The sequence below is a fragment of the Medicago sativa genome, chromosome 4, assembly GCF_051527215.1.
Source record: "Medicago sativa cultivar Bolivia chromosome 4, Bolivia_mono, whole genome shotgun sequence".
Taxonomy (NCBI): Eukaryota; Viridiplantae; Streptophyta; class Magnoliopsida; order Fabales; family Fabaceae; genus Medicago; species Medicago sativa.
In genome coordinates this window covers 35,857,342-35,875,177 of record NC_140752.1, presented here as the reverse complement: position 1 = coordinate 35,875,177, position 17,836 = coordinate 35,857,342, and the positions used below count along the sequence as shown (strand labels likewise).

The window sequence follows — 17,836 nt, the reverse complement described above, 5'->3', positions numbered from 1 at the left end:
AGGTGAAACACTCGGTCTTATAAACTTCTTATCAAGTAAATCTTCCAACAGTTTCTTCAACTCAGCCAACTCAGAAGCTGACATACGATAAGGTGTCATAGACACAGGCTTCGTTTCCGGAACAAGATCAATAGAAAATTCCACCTCTCTCTCCGGCGGTACATCAGGAATTTCATCAGGAAAAACTTCAGGAAAATCGCACACCACTTGCAACTTATCAATCACTGCTCGATTCTCCAAAGATAAGGATGCCATCAAGGAAAACATCAAGATTCCATCGCGTTCTACTTGCTTCAGCTGCTTGGTAGACAAAAATTCTGCTCCACTTTCCTCTTCAGCAGAAGAGAAATGCACCGATTTACTAAAACAAGTAATGAGGACGTGATTGTACTCTAACCAGTTCATACCAAGAATCACATCCATTCCACTCAAAGGTAGACAAACTAAATCAATCTCAAAATCACGATCAAACATAGACAAGGGACACCGTAAACAAACAAGAGAAGTGGTCACCGAACCCTTAGCTGGAGTTTCGACAACCATTTCTCCATTCATATCAGACATAGCAAGGCCCAACTTAGAAGCACAATCAAAAGCAACAAAATAATGTGTAGCACCAGTATCAATAATAGCAACTAAAGGAGTATTGTTAATATAACAAGTACCTCTGATCAAACGATCCTCATTTTCAGTCTGAGTACCAGTCAAAGCAAACACTTTCCCTCTGGTCTGAGTCTTCTTCGGATTCTTGCATTGAGACCCAATATGACCCTCTTCATTGCAGTTAAAACACACAACGTCTCCATGCTTACTGATAGGCCAAACCGCAAGTGCACGGTCTATCGAAGTAATAGTAGTAAAAGAGTATCGTTCCACTAGGGAGTTATGAATTCGATTAACTTTTAGAGAATGATTAGAAAAGAAGAAAGATTATAAAATAGGGGGTTTTTAAATAAGAGACAATAAAAATAATAAGATAAAAGGAGCCTTGGGATTATTGGTTCATCATAACAACGAATCCTTCACAATCAAGCCTTAAACTTTATAATTATATGTTATTCTTAATTTCTAAGGACAAGTTTCTCTTTAGCATATCATAGCTTCTCTCGAAGTCAGTGAGTGTATCCCTCCAACAACCACACCTATTCTCATGGGTGATTGCCTTTGGGACCCTTGAAGATCGAAACTTTATGCGTCCCAAGGTTTGCTAGACTATTCTCATGTTTCGCAAACCTTGTCTAAATTCACTTGTTCGGATATCAAAGCTCCGCGTTCGCTTTATGAATTGATATCTGTGATGATGAATTAACCATTATCAAACCCTCTGCGTTCGCTTCCACAGTTTGATAATAATTAATTCATGTTAAAACGGTGAATTTAGATTAGGAATTAAGGTAACATATAATTAGGGTTTAAGGCTTGGCTTGATCCGGATTACGTCATTAGACTTTTCCAACAATCCAAAGACAAAGAAGAGTCTACTCACTAACGTTCATTGTAGACATGGGGGAAGAAGAGAGAAAGCAATAAAGTAAAAGAACAATAATATAAAAGTGAACTTTTATTCCAAGAATAAAAGATGAATGTTTATGATGGAGTGCTACTCTATTTATAGCTTTACAATTGACTTAAAATCTAAGCAACTATAAGGGCAAAGCAGTAAAACTACAACATAGTAACTTGGGCTTGAAGAAAAGCAGCAAAAGAGTATCCTGGAGGGTGGCACGGCCGTGCCACATGTTGGCACGGGCCGTGCCAAGCTTCTGACTATGTGGGAATATATTTTTGTCCCGTATCTTCGTATTTTCGCACTGTATTTGCTCCAGTCCTCTTTCTTTTACTCCAAGACACCTTCCACCATATATTCGTTCTTAAAATATAATAAAAAACAATTTAAAGTAAAATATTCAAGAAGGAAATAAAATTCAATAAAATAAAATCAAATCTTAAATAAAACTAAACTAAATAATGCAATAAAATAGACTAATTAATGACTCATCAAACTCCCCCACACTTGAATCTTTGCTTGTCCTCAAGCAAAAGGCAATAGACATAGCAGAAACAAAAGATTAATCTTGGCAATATTAAGAACATATGTCTCAAAAGAAAGGTTTTGCTTCAAGTACACTAATTACAATTTCAAACATTCCTCATGAACCTATTCTACCCAACATCAAGTCTTAAGTGAGTGTGTGTGTGCAGTCCAACCCTTTTCTTGCTCCTGTATAAGACAGATATTATGAGGAACATGTTCTATCCTTAATGCTAAAGTAACCGAGAAAAGTCCTTTCTTCATTTCATATAAGAGTGATGGGAATTTAAGTTAAAATTAGATTAGATTAACAATTAAGCACAAGGGGCTGTAGATGCTTAGGGGCTATCTATCCTCGTAGGCAGTCTTCTCGGATGTAATTGTCCTTTCCCCCTAGATTCAAAATCACCCTAAACAGTGCTGCAAAAATTTCTTTTATTTCATCTTCGCGTAGGAAGTCTTTTTGGATGTAGTTGTCCTTTCCCCCTAGCATTGATGAATTTGTTTCACTTTAAGTTCAAATTAGGGAGTCACCACCACAATTAAGAAGTTAGGGATTGTCCTTTCCCCCACATGTTGGTGCCATTCTCCCGCCCCATTTAACTTTAACAATTAAGAATATAACAATAGAGCACAATTGATTATTTTCCCACACAAACTTATACAATTTTTACTCTTAAGACTTTTAAAGGGTCTAAGTTAACACTAAAGATAGAATGTGTTCCTTAAAATACCTATTCATACACTTGCTCAAAGATTGCAACTGGGTGCTTTTCTCATTGGAGAATTTTCACAATAAAACAAGATATGGGTATAGCAAGAACACAAGAAACACAAGAAACTACTTTCATGTACAAGAAACAACCTTTAAAGAAGAGACAAAACAAAAAAATTTATGCCATATTTTACATTAAAAACAAGCTACTTAATCATGTCTTTCACCATAAGACAAAACAAAAGAATAAAGTTCAAGGGAGTTTGAAAACACTACGACTCTAGACACTTTATTAGCCCCCCCCCCCCCCCCCCCCCCCCCCCCCCACACTTAGGGGAAGCATTGTCCTCAATGATTCAAAGAAAAAGAAATTAAAGAAGAAGAAGTAGAGGAAGAAGAAAAAGAAGACGAAGGAGAAGAAGAAGAAGAAGAAGAAGAAGAATAAGTAGAAGAGAGAAAAGTAGAGGAAAAGGAAAGCTCACAATTTTATTGAGGTCCATAAGGTGGACTTTGGAGGTGAAGGTGTTGCATTATATTTTGGAGCATTTGATTGTTTTCTTCATTTATTCGATTGCTCCTTTGGACATTTTTTTTCATTGCAACACCTTGTCTTTGTTGCTCGGTGCTTATTATTTGAACTTTGGTTTGCATCCATGCCATCCGTTCATCTTTATAGCTTCCACCGGCTTCTTGTACATAGTGCAAGTTTGCACCTACCTCCTCTTTATCACCACCATCATCACCATCCTCTTGTACCTGTGGGTTAGTACCAACATAAAACAAATTTTCCACCACCTCCGGATTAGTTATGTCCGGATTAGGTAGAATAATCAAACAAATAGCTATAATAATTCTCCATTCATATTGGTAATTGTGAGTAGGGTCATGGGTTCTAAGGAAGGACAAAGTAGTGATAGTATTTATAGATAATAGTTCCCCTCTATCCTCTTGATCCATTGATTCACACTCACCCCAAACTTCCTAGAAAGAAAAGTGATGATTCCAACTACCATTATATCACCCTTATCATTCGGTTTCTTTTTAACAATTGAAACAAGATAATCAAACAAATAATAGCAATTGTTAATATGATGGTTATAAAGCATAGTCCACAACATAAACAACTCATTAATCCTCATCATTCCTACCTCTTTCCTACTTTATTATGCATCCATGCCCATCTTTGGTTTTCATTAAACTCACCTGCTTCATGACCATGATATTCTTCCTCTTGGTGCAAGTTAGCACCTTCTCCCACATCATAGTGCAAGTTAGCATCGTCTCCCTCATCATCATCTTGCTCACTAAGAACCTGCACATCATCAACATACAACAAATTTGCTTCCACCTCAGTGGTAGTCCGAGATGGGTTAGGAAGTAAAAACATAATAGGCACATTAAGCTTTGAGTTGGTGATGGAGTGGTGGATGAGGTTTGATGAAATTTATAGCAATGAGGGTGTCCATGTTAAGTCTATTGTTTCCCTCAATTTGTTTGATCCCCTCATCCTCACCAATGCCAAAATGCCTAGCTATGTATGTAATGATGCCACCCACTACTATATCTCCTTTACCGGCTGGTCTAGTATCGACAAAGTCTAGGTAATTAATCAAATAAAAGCAAGTGTTGACCGGGTGGTTGTAGAGCATTGCCTATAACATGAACAACTCATCGGTTCTAGTGTTTCCAAGCTCGGTTCTACCCCAAATAGGGCAAGCCATTACCATTTGAAGGTACCTAAGTACAGGGTTGTGAATGTTGCTAGTTTTGTTGGCTCTAGAGACAAATTCGGTTAGACTGGTGATACGTTCCCAAAGGAAAGTGGGTTGATAGTCAACCGGCTTAAGGCTAGGATCCCAAGAATCATGGATATACCCCTCGTTTGCAAAACCTAAGGCATCACAAAAGTGCTGAAGAGACATATTATAATCAACATTCATTAACCGGAAAACAACTCTATGATTGGGGTTATCAAAATTCAACTTATCTTTTGTAAAAATAATTGAGCTTAAAAATTGATAAGTAAAATTTTCATAACCCCGCATAGGTGTTAACAAATCAGTCCAACCTAACCGTCCTAGCAGCCTATAAACATCATCTTTAAGTCCTAGCACATTCAAATCATAAGAATCAGGATATCTAGAAGGATGTAAGGGTTTGGAGATAAGAATTTTATACCTGTCCCTGTGTGAGTTGTCCTTAAACTTGATCCCATGATTCTTGACTTGTGTTTGCTTCTTTGAGGGAGGACCGGAAGAGCTTGCTGGTTCCTTACCACTTCTTCTTGAAGCCATTTGACCCTTGTTTGAATTGGTTTGAAGGTTTAGGGTTTGGGAAGATTTTTGGTGGAAAGGATTGGTTTAGGGTTGGGTTTTATGTTTGAATAAGGTTTTGGTGAATTATTGGTTTGGGTGGATGAAAGTTGTTTTTGATTGGTGGTTTGTGTTTGGAATGGAATTTGTGGTTGATTTGTGGAGGAATTGAATTGGTTTGATGAAGTTTTGATGAAGATATGAAGGTTTGAGTTTTGATGGTTATGGAGGTTTTAGAGAGAAGTTTGAAGTTAGAGAGAGGTTTGTGTTTGAGAAGGAATGGAGAAGAAGAGAAAAATTGAAGTTATTGATGTAGGAGTCGGGCACGGCCGTGCCAACCTTGGCACGGGCCGTGCCAACATTCTGTGGCTTTGGCATTGTTTTGGCTTCAAACACTGGCACGGCCGTGCCAACCTTAGCACGGGCCGTGCCACCTTTCTGGTCACAGGGCTTCAAAAATTTTTATTTTCTTGAATCGTACTTGGACAATTACCTACAAAACAACTTAAAACAAAGAAAAACAAAACAAAAGCAATTAAATGCGTGGGTTGCCTCCCACGAAGCGCTTTTTAGTGTCATTAGCTTGACGGTCAATAGGTTTCTCTATCCCATACCCAATCTTTCACGAAGGGACAATGGCAGCAAACTGACACTATTTCCTAAGTCACACATGGCTCTTTCTATTTTCTCTGATCATATGACACATGGTATGGAATAACGCTCTGGATCCTTAAGTTTAGATGGCAACTTATTTTGAATTATTTCAATTAGTTTCCGAAACTGCTCATCTAACTTAGACTCATCAAACCCTTGTGGTAAAGGAGTGTTTGGATTATATGGTGGTGGAATGTTAAGCTTTTCACTCTCTACTACAGCTTTCTCACTGTTTGGTTTTTCACTCTCTACCCCAACCTCAATTGTCTTGGTTTCTACAACAGGGTCCTCTAATTTCTTATCATCCCTAAGTGTAATAGAATTTATCGAGCCTTTGTGGTTGGTTTCAGTTTGGCTCGGGAAGACTCTGGAGGGTTGTGGGGAAGATGTTACTTGTTGGGCTACTTGAGGGATTTGAGCCTCAAGCACTTTGTTGTGAGTAAAAAGAGAATCCACTCTATTCAGAGAGTCATTCAAAATTCCAGCTTTGACTTTAAACTCTTGGTTATGCCTGATGTTATCTAATTCAAAATTTTCTATCAAAAGTTCCAAGTCGGATTTTTGAGGGACTCCTTGGTTGTTAAAAACAGATGGTGTTGTTTGTTGTCCAAATTTTTTTTGAGGGTTTTGAAAAAAAATTTGCCTATTCCTAAACCCTTGGTTAAATTGAGCAACTTGCTCAGGATTTCTAACAATATACCTAGTTGACATTCAACACCGGTATGACCAAATATTCCATAAACTCTTGAAGGAGGTAAAACAGGGGTAGAAGTCCATTGATAGTAGTTTTGAGCCATGCCTGAAATCAAAAAGTTAAAAGATAGAAAAATAATAAATAAATTAAAAGAGAGGAAGAAAGATATTTTTTTTTAAGAAAGAAATATAAACAAAATATAAAATAAAATAAAATAAAATAAAGCAAAAGATTTTTTTTATATAAAATAAAATAAAATAAGGAAAAAGATTTTTTTTTCAGTCTAATCACTATTAAAAAGTTAATCAAATTACAACAACTCCCCGGCAACGGCGCCAAAAACTTGATAGGCCAAACCGCAAGTGCACGGTCTATCGAAGTAATAGTAGTAAAAGAGTATCGTTCCGCTAGGGAGTTATGAATTCGATTAACTTTTAGAGAATGATTAGAAAAGAAGAAAGATTATAAAATAGGGGGTTTTTAAATAAGAGACAATAACAATAATAAGATAAAAGGAGCCTTGGGATTATTGGTTCATCATAACAACGAATCCTTCACAATCAAGCCTTAAACTTTATAATTCTATGTTATTCTTAATTTCTAAGGACAAGTTTCTCTTTAGCATATCACAACTTCTCTCGAAGTCAGTGAGTGTATCCCTCCAACAACCACACCTATTCTCATGGGTGATTGCCTTTGGGACCCTTGAAGATTGAAACTTTATGTGTCTCAAGGTTTGCTAGACTATTATCATGTTTCGCAAACCTTGTCTAAATTCACTTGTTCGGATATCAAAGCTCCGCGTTCGCTTTATGAATTGATATCTGTGATGATGAATTAACCATTATCAAACCCTCTGCGTTCGCTTCCACAGTTTGTTAATAATTAATTCATGTTAAAATAGTGAATTTAGATTAGGAATTAAGGTAACATATAATTAGGGTTTAAGGCTTGGCTTGATCCGGATTACGTCATTAGACTTTTCCAACAATCCAAAGACAAAGAAGAGTCTACTCACTAACGTTCATTGTAGACATGGGGGAAGAAGAGAGAAAGCAATAAAGTAAAAGAACAATAATATAAAAGTGAACTTTTATTCCAACAATAAAAGATGAATGTTTATGATGGAGTGCTACTCTATTTATAGCTTTACAATTGACTTAAAATCTAAGCAACTATAAGGGCAAAGCAGTAAAACCACAACAGAGTAACTTGGGCTTGAAGAAAAGCAGCAAAAGAGTATCCTGGAGGGTGGCACGGCCGTGCCACATGTTGGCACGGGCCGTGCCAAGCTTCTGACTATGTGGGAATATATTTTTGTCCCGTATCTTCTTATTTTCACACTGTATTTGCTTCAGTCCTCTTTCTTTTGCTCCAAGACAGCTTCCACCATATATTCGTTCCTAAAATATAATAAAAAGCAATTTAAAGTAAAATATTCAAAAAGGAAATAAAATGCAATAAAATCAAATCAAATCTTAAATAAAACTAAACTAAATAATGCAATAAAATAGACTAATTAATGACTCATCACATACACTCTGCAAGTGTATGTCCTTTACTACCACAATGAAAGCATCGTTTAATATCCTTAGTGCAAGCATTACTCTTATGGCCTTTCTCGCCGCAAGTGAAACAAACAATCTCAGCACCAGCATCTTTCTTATTTGACCTTCTTTCATCATTAGCTCTTCCTTTTCCTTTGTCAGCAGGAGCACTGTAAGGCTTTGGGCGACTTTGCTGGCCCTTACCCCTCTTCTCACTCATAATCTTATAATGAGCTTTGCTATCATCTTCATAGATTCTGCATCTGGTCACCAAAGCAGAAAAGTCACAGATCTGTTGGTAACCAATGGCTCGCTTAATATCAGCACGCAAACCATTCTCAAACTTGATACACTTAGAGAACTCAGCATTGTCCCCAGTATAGTGTGGATAGAACTGAGCCAGCTCCACAAACTTTGCTGCATACTCTGTCACCGACATGTTTCCTTGCTTCAGCTCAAGGAACTCGATCTCTTTTCTTTCGCAAACATCTTCATGAAAATATCTGTTTAGGAACTCTCTCTTAAACACAGCCCAAGTAATAACTGCATCATCCTGCTCTAGGGTAGGTTGGAGGCTCACCCACCAGTCATCAGCTTCCTCAGCCAGCATATGCGTTCCATAACGCACCTTCTGACCATCAGTACATTGCATAACTCTAAAAACTCTTTCAATCTCCTTGAGCCATGTCTGTGCTCCATCAGGGTCGTACCTTCCTTTGAAAGTGGGAGGATGGTTTCTCAGAAAGACCTCCAACATTCTCACGTCAGCATTAACACCAGCACCAGCATTTGGCTGTTGTCCTATAGCTTGGGCCACAACTTCCAATGCAGCAGCCACCGCAACATCATTCCTTCCAGCCATTCTAGTTCTCTTATAGCAGATAAAATTCGCAGCCTCCAGGTCTCTTCTCTGCACAACACACAACAATTAGAATAACATAATAATGGTATTCCAACTGCTAAAGACACAACTCGACTCACTACTTGGCCGGACGGACCGACCTGCTCTGATACCAACTGTAACACCCCGTTTTCCCAACATGAAAATTTCATATTAAATCAGAGTATTTAAATCTTAAACGGAATGTCACAGGCTACTTGAAAATTCTTATAATAGATATTAATAAATATCCTTCCAGGTTCATCATCATAAAAGTCTGAAAATACGCAGCGGAAATAGTTCAACATGAATAAACTCTTGGCACGCAGGCCTTATCAGAAAATCTCATAATTTGGTTCAATACTTATTCATAAAAAGTTCATAAAAGACACGTAAGGAATAGATATGAAAGCAAGTCCCATCCCGTTACGTATCAGAGCACCTAGACACAAGTGAGGAGTCCACTCACGAACACTTATAGTCTTTATTACCTGCAAGTTACCCATACGAAGGGCAACATTTTCATGCAGAAGGGTTGAGATTTCACAATCAATAAATTAAGCATATAATTCATTAAAATGCATTTAGCGATATAAAACATTATTAACATATCAAACATTTATCACTTAGCATATTATCATTTCATAATCATATACCATCATCATATATCATCATCATCATTAAATATCATGTTCAACTTAACACTTGACTCGACAACACGACTCAACTTGACAATGCAACTCTTATTAACTTAACAACTTAACAACTTAAACCATCGTGAAACTTCTTGATATGCAAATGCATGTGGTACCATTCAACAACATAAATGAGCGTAATTAGGCTCTTCAACGTGTGAGCATAAAGCTGCCGGGCCTAAAGCCCCCAACGTAGTTTGAGCACAAGGCTGCCGGGCCTAAAGCCCCCAACTTTAATGAGCACAAAGGCTGCCGGGCCTAAAGCCCCCAAATTTAATGAGCACAAAGGCTGTCGGACCTAAAGCCCCCAACTTTAATGAGTATGCAATGGACTCAATCTCTCCTACAACTTAGACAACAATGTGAACATCTTATACAACTCCATAATCATGGACGACTTCTTAAATTCTTGCAACTTAGACCGACTCATGTAACTTCAAGACTTTAACAATCAACAGCAGCAACCAACAACAATTACAGCATATAGCAGTGTTTAAAATAACATATCAACATTAGAGGAAATGAATCATAACAACTTATCATCATAAAGCATCATAAATAATTCTTATACATCATCACTACTAATCTCAATCACTTAGCAGACTCCTGGAACTTCTGAAAGTATCCTAAACAACCCTCTTTCTTACTTCTAAGATCAACTCATGACTACACGTGCGAAAGGATCGCATCGGGACAATTTTGGGCAACTAACAGCCTAACTCGCACTGGCGAGTAACTTTGGTCGCAACGGCGAGCAAAGCGTGCATTCTGGGATTCCTAAAGTCCTTGCTCGCAATGGCGAGCTTACAGGTCACTCGCAGTTGCGAGTTGTATTGCTCGCAGTGGCGAGCTCTGGTTCTTAGCTCGCAGTTGCAAGTGTTCTTGCTCGCAGTTGCGAGCGATGAATGTCAGTACGGCCAGAAACCTAAAAATTACAACTTTTCACCTATTTTCATGATTCTTTCATCCAAATAGCATCTAATCATCATCCTAGGCAATATCTAAGGTTTGTACACTAATTTTGCATCGATCTAACATCTTTTGATGGTTCAATCATCAAAATCGGTCTTAAACCTAATTCCCAATTCTCACCAAAACTCAACCTAATCATGCTAAATTCATTCTAAAGAATTATACCCTTAATAATATTGAAAGTTAGTCTCATCCTTACCTGGTAATTGCAGAAATCGCAGCCCTCTCTCTCTTGTTCTCCTCTTCTGACTTTTTCTCCCTTTTTCTCCAAAAACGTACGTACTGTTTTTCTAACTTATGTCTGTCTATTTATCTCTTCATATTACTCTTCTCACTACTAAATTTTACTCTTCTCACAACACAGTCCCATTTTTAATATTTTTATTTTATTTCTCATATCTTATTTTATTTAATAATAAAATAAGTCATACCAACATAACAACTTCACAACATCATATACCGCACATAATTTATTTATAAATCATATAAACTACTCCACTTCATGAATCATAAAATTCACACATATCAATCATGAAAATCACTTAAATCATAAATCATAAAAATATATATAAATATATTTCTAAATAATCAAATAATTAAGACGGGCGTTACATAGTTCAATTCTGAACAGCCTCTACTTTCGACTGGTCGACGACCACACCTCCCTGAGAAATAACATGACCCAGAAACTTAACTTCTGATAGCTAAAACTCGCACTTACTGAATTTTGCATACAATTGCTTCTCCTGAAGAATATCCAATTCTATCCTCAAATGTTGAGCATGTTCATGCGGGTTCTTGGAATAAACCAAAATGTCATCAATGAAGATAATGACAAATTGATCCAGATACGGCTGAAAAATCCAGTTCATATAGTCCATGAAAACTGCTGGAGCATTAGTCACACCGAATGGCATAACTAAAAATTCATAGTGTCCGTAACGCGTTCTGAAAGCTGTCTTGGACACATCTGAAGATTTGATACGAATCTGATGATAACCCCATCTAAGATCAATTTTTGAAAACACCGCCGCTACTTAAGTTAATCCAGTAGGTCATCGATTCTCGGCAGAGGATACTTGTTCTTAAAAGTCATCTTATTTAGCTGGCGATAATCAATACACAACCTCAGACTGCCATCTTTCTTCTTAACCAACTATACTGGTGCACCCCAAGGAGACACACTGAGCCTGATAAAATGCTTCTGAATAAGTTCTTCCAGTTGAGATTTCAGTTCTTTGAGTTCTAAAGGTGACATTTTGTAAGGTGCTACAGACACTGGTTCCGCTCCCGGAATCAAATCAATTGAAAACTCAATTTCTCTTTCTGGGGGTAAACTCGTGATATCAGCCGGAAAAACATCTAGATACTCACTAACAATTGGAATATCACGGGGACTTACATCTGACTGTGAAGTCACAGTGAGCATGAAGAAGAAACCCTTATCCTTAGCACAAATAAATTGAACCATCTGGTAAGTATGCTTAATTAGTTCTGACAAGGACACTCCTTCAACCGTGTTACTAGTAGGCATGTAAATACTCTTCTCCGCACACCCTATATACACATGATTTGCTGAAAGCCAGTCCATGCCTAATATCACATCAAGTTGCTTCATAGGTAGACGTACTAGTCTATATAATATGTCTTGCTAGATACGGTGATAGGACAATTCTCACAAACATAGTTCGCTACAATTCCTCCATCGGTGGCCGTAGTCACCATCGTAGGGGGATTTAGTAATGAGACGGATAATTGAAGAGCTTCAACACATTGGAAAGAAATGAAAGAACATGTTGCACCACAATCAAACAAAACTCTAATAGGATTCTGACCAAGAAAACACATATCACCAATCAAATCCTCATTAGCTTGAGCTTTCTTCCCATCCAGTGAATACACCCTGCCATTGCTCATAGTGGTATCTACGCCTTTGTATTTGTTCCTCCTATATGGAAAATTTGCTACATAGTGTCCCGCCTGAGCACATGCATGACAAGAGTCGGTACCTATCGTGCATTCCCTCATATGAGCCTTTCCACATTTCTCGCAAGTTGGAAACGGTCTGAATGAAGCTGTCTGCTTTCCTTTCTGAGGAGAACCCTTTGGCTTTAGCTTCTCGTGATGCTCATCAACAAAGTTGCCTTTCTTCCTATCAAAAGCTGTGGAACCCTCTCTAATTGCTTTGTCAAAACCCCTTTCACCTTCTAGATTGTTGTGCACCATTTCATCAAAATTTGTCAACCACTGCTGACTAACCACCGCATAAATTTCACCCCTCAGAGCATGCTTATACTGATTAACCATCCATATTTCATTACCTGTATACTCGTTGTGAGTAGAGTAATGAGACAACTCTTCAAAATTCCTGGTAAATTCTGACACTGACATATTGCCCTGCTTCAAATGAAGAAATTCTTGCTCCTTTCTGACTTTGTATGTCACGGAGAGGTTCTCTAACATTACTTGTTTGAAATTGTTCCAATTCATCTCCATGCCAGTGGTTCTCATACGGCGTTGAGCGGTCTCCCACCAGTCTTCCGCTGCACCACAGAATTGATTGGTAGCAAATATCAACTTTTCTTCCTCAGTACAATCAGCCATCCAAAAAATCTTCTCCATGTGTTTAATCCACCTCTTAGCTTCTTGTGGTTCACCACGACCATTGAATTCTGGGGGATGATTCCGATTGTACTCTCGGAAAGCTGGATTCCCAACGACTGGAGGTGGTGGATGCTGTTGATGAACTCCTTGACCTATTTGCATAGCTGCAGCCCACTGTTGTTGAGACTGAGCATTTTGCTGAATATGTTGTTGCATCAACTGCATCATTTGTTGATTCTGATGCATCATATGTGCCCACATGTTAGCTTCAGGATTAACATTCTCCTCAACGTTCCGATTACCCCTTGGCCGGCCACATCCTCTACGTTCTCCGGAGATTTTGCTCTAACTGTCATATTCAAGTCAAAGTGATCAATTTCAACCAAATATAACAATAAGAATAAACATCCTAGACTCAAAGAGAACAACTACTTGGATTTTAATCTTAATGACCCAAGGCACGATCTGAAACGACCTGCTCTGATACCAAATTGTAACGCCCAAATTGAAAGTGTCTAGAATATTCAATAAGTGCGTTAAAACTGATATTGGATATATTAATTATACAATACAGAAACGACATCAGTCGAGAGTTCAGATACAAAATACATCCAGAGTCTTATGTTACATTATTTACACAAGATAGCCGAACGAAACTTGATAAGAAAGTTCATTACAACACATCTTATAATATAACATATGCATCAATTAGTCCAACACCAAGTTGGTTCCACAAAAGCACGATCAATCCAAAGCTTTCTCCTTACCTTTGCCACGAGAAACCTGTGAACCTGAACAAATAAGGAAAGGGATGAGACATAATGTCTCAATGAGTTCTATCTAAACATAGGCTATAGGTAACCTCGGGGAAAAACCTACGGTTACCTCGTGTCTACAATACAACCTGACGGTTGATTATACGTAGTGCATGCTAGAACCATCGTAGGATCATCATAATATCATAGGTTTAACTTACATCTTACGTGTCATGGCGATCAAGGGTACCTAAGACCGCTATCCGAGGTACGCTAATCGCATCAAGGCCTAAACTTAACATATTCATGACACGATCCTAAACCGGACGAATAGGAAAACCTAAGATCATCGTCGGTATAATTTCATAACTTGCTCATATCTATCATCATAACATAATCATATCCATATCACATCATACGTAGTCATATTCATTTAACAAGTTAGAGGTTAACGTTGAACAACAACTTTGTCTAATTTCATTTTACGGAGAGCCCCGGGTGGAGTATTCCCGAGCATAATCCAATACATAACCGATGAAGACCTATCTAAGGTAGTATCGGACTCCCTCAACATCGTGCGGGCCCCCTTTGCGAAGCTTATCCCGTTTCCCCTAGAGGGAAAACCCCTTGAGATCCCAACCTAATGAGGATCACAAGAGACACGACACCTACGTCTTTCTTATACATTTTTAGTGAATAGATTAAACTAATCGCTTCACGACTTAACATACATAAGTTCATACATATCATTCTAGTTCTCGGCAAGCTAGGCCGAGGCTCTATGTTCATTCCCTTGCTTAATTCATGTCTACCCCATCACGTTTCGTGTACATCTCTCATAAGCCGTTCTTGCTAATTAAGCTATGACTGCCATGAATTTTTATTTTATGAATCAATTGATGTTATGTGCATTGCCTAGATGTTGTTTTGGGGTTATAAAGTTATAAAACGTTGAAAGAAAGGCTTCAGAATGCACCACCGACCCTAGAATGGGCCAACAGACCAAAAACATGTTGGCCAAGTTAGAGAGCTGCGCTATTAGCAAAAAATTCTGGGCAGCTATCTGTGAATTTCGCTATTAGCGAAATTATTTCGCTAATAGCGAGTTTCTTCGGGTCTGTGGTGCAAAATTTGCAATTTTTGACCCAAAACTCATCCAAATTGATCCTGCCATGTACCAAAACATCCAGCAACATATAGGAACAATAAATAACCTATTCCATGGCAATTTTAGAAAACAATCATCAAGAATTGCTTTAGGGTACTAAAACCATATCATACCAACTTAACAAAATTTCATAGTTTTCTCACTAGAACTTCTCATTCCAAAGGAAGGTATAACTATCTAAGAACTCACCTTGCACAAACTGAAGTGAAACTCAAGTATTCTAAGCCCTACACCAAAACCCTAGATAGTAGAATCAAGTTGGAGAAGTTTGCTTCAAGTATCCTAAGTTGCCTTCATCAAAAACTACTCAATCCTTACATAATTGCTTGCTTGAAGGAGAAATTACTAAGTGAAGATGGATTGCTGAGAGAGTGGAGGCTGATTTCTAGAGAGGGAAGAGAGCAAATGATTTCCCACAAAACCTTGAGAGAGAAAGCTTGAAAACAAATGAATATTTTGGGACTTAAAGTCCTTAAATACTCCTCATGCTCAATTGCCAAAATTGCCCTTAATCTTAAACGCGCACATTTTTATCGTTAACAGGTATTACTTCGTAGCATGAAAAAGTGAGATGTTACAATAAGCCTCTCTCTAATTAAAACATAGTCGATCTCCTTATGATGAATGTTAAGCTTAATGTTTTGGACAAAAATCTTGTAATTTTTATTTTAATTAATATATATTTTTACTTAAGATTAAATTTGATTTGTTAATAATTATGTTGCATTAAATTTTCAAAAATAAATATTGGCTACTAGCAGCTTCTGCAATCTCATCAGTCTGTCAACGAGCTTCAAGAGGGGAGTTGCCCAAATATAAAAAGGTAACAATAAAAGGCCAGTAGCCACCAAGATAATCCATGATCTTTGCTTGTAAATTCCCATCATCCTTGTATGTCCAGTGTCTCCAATGCCCTTCCTATACCCAACTGTTGCCAACCAAAAACAAAAACAATTTTATAAATCATAAAATTTAGGATACAATTCTTTTTGATAAAAACAAATGTACTAGTTAAAGATAAGTGTAATGTGTTGTGTAAGTACAACATAGATTATAAAACACTAGGAGGAGAGTTGACATTGTTATCTGTTGTTTTTCGAATTTAAAAATATACCAAACAAAATTACTGGGTGAGTCACGACCAGGTCGCTTTCTTTAAGACGTTTCGCGGCTCTACCCAAGTTGTGCAAGGTAGACTAACAACCACGCCGTCTCCAGGATAAAACAGCCCAGATCACTATTACGAATATATACTGCACAATATATAGTCGCTCGAGAATTACACCTCAAAATATGGTTCAATCGTTTGATCGAAGCCACTCGATACGGTACGTAACCGCTCTTATTCGAAACCGGAAGGGACAGAAAGGAGTAGAAGCAGAAGAAACTCGTTAACACAAGTCGGAGGGAGAAGAGAAGAAAAGAATTCCCGACAACTCAATGAAATTCTTTTTTGGTGTGAAGAATGAGTGGGGCGAGCTCTCCTTTTATAGGGAGAATTTGCAACAAAAAACGAGTGACTTGGGGATTAAGTCTGCTTAATCCTTAAGCAAATGCGTTTTGTTTCTTAATTGGATATATCCGGAAGTTTCTAGATACGCGTTTTGGATCGAGTCGGATCGTAACACATTCATTTGTTACGTGTAACGCTTTCGTATAATGAAAAAAATTAATTAATTAATTAATTTAACATTTTCAATTGACAAAAAAAAATATATCATTTTTTTGATCCACGACCCACGACCCAAGCCCAAGCCCGGCCCGACCCGGCCGGCCGGTCGGACAGCGGCGTCGTCGTCGCGCGCGTGATATATATATTTTGTAAGCGTTCACCCGTTCACAAAAATGGGTACCCCAAGGGCACACCCTTGGAGGTCACTTTTCCCATATATAAACACTTACTAGTTGGGGTGACCCTCCAATGTGGGACATTTTTAAGTCACATCCACACACTAGTTCTTTCATAGTGTTTTTCTTTCCAATTTTCCTTCACTAAAATTAACTAGTGTTCCAACAATCCCCTACTTAACTTCAAAATGGTTTCGTAAATCGTTTCCATAAGATTTGCTAATATACAAAGGTGTCGCCAACAACTTGAACCTTTGCATAGTGGAAGGTATTCTGATTTAACAAGAGTTGCTTACATCATTGAACTCTATCTCAGACATAGAATCCACACACAAACCTTTTCATAGGTGTATTCTAAAAGCCTGTGCGTTTTAAGGCCCTGCACGTGTATCCCGGTTTTAACGAATGCTCTAGGAATTCTGACTCGAAATTCCATAGGATCGGCCTAAGTTCCACATTCGTATAGGTGAGTCTATCAAGGGTACTCCTGTAGCTGTGTACCCCACTCAACATAGAGTATAGATCTCATTAAGTGTTACTATTACCTCAGCCTTCTTTCTCTGCAGGATCATGCTTTCTATATTCTCTCTCTCATAGCATGTTCTACCACTTCATGACTTGTTTTTACCCATTGAACCTAAATCTTGGGATCTCCAGTCATATAGGTCGGGTTACCATCATTCAGTGGGCTATAGACATTAGTCACATCCTACTGGATGTTTCTCGGACTTTCTCTCTATTAAGTCCTTTCGTCAAAGGATCAGCTAAGTTTTCATTCGGACGTACAAAATCAACTCTAACCGCTCCATTAGAGATACACTCTCTAATCGTGATGTGTTTTCGCCTTATCTGTCGTCTCTTACCATTGTAATAACGATTCTTAATCTTTGAAATAGCTGCGGTACTATCACAATGAATTAACACAGCCGGTAACTGTTTCTCCCATAAAGGGATTTCAGC

General features: G+C 38.0%; 1 protein-coding gene and 1 pseudogene across 1 annotated transcript; both read right to left on the bottom strand.

The window, feature by feature from the left end:
• Window positions 1–217: 217 nt before the first annotated feature.
• On the bottom strand, window positions 218–8,846 carry LOC146929056 (uncharacterized; annotated as a pseudogene).
• A 2,811-nt stretch (window positions 8,847–11,657) lies between these two features.
• On the bottom strand, window positions 11,658–12,119 carry LOC146929055 (uncharacterized). Its single transcript, XM_085707203.1, has one exon. The coding sequence runs from the start codon at window positions 12,117–12,119 to the stop codon at window positions 11,658–11,660; it is 462 nt and encodes a 153-aa protein (XP_085563329.1).
• Window positions 12,120–17,836: the final 5,717 nt, after the last annotated feature.

Excerpts from the sequence above, each read along its gene's own strand:
- LOC146929055 (XM_085707203.1), bottom strand. The coding sequence starts at position 12,119 with ATGAAGCAACTTGATGTGATATTAGGCATGGACTGGCTTTCAGCAAAT.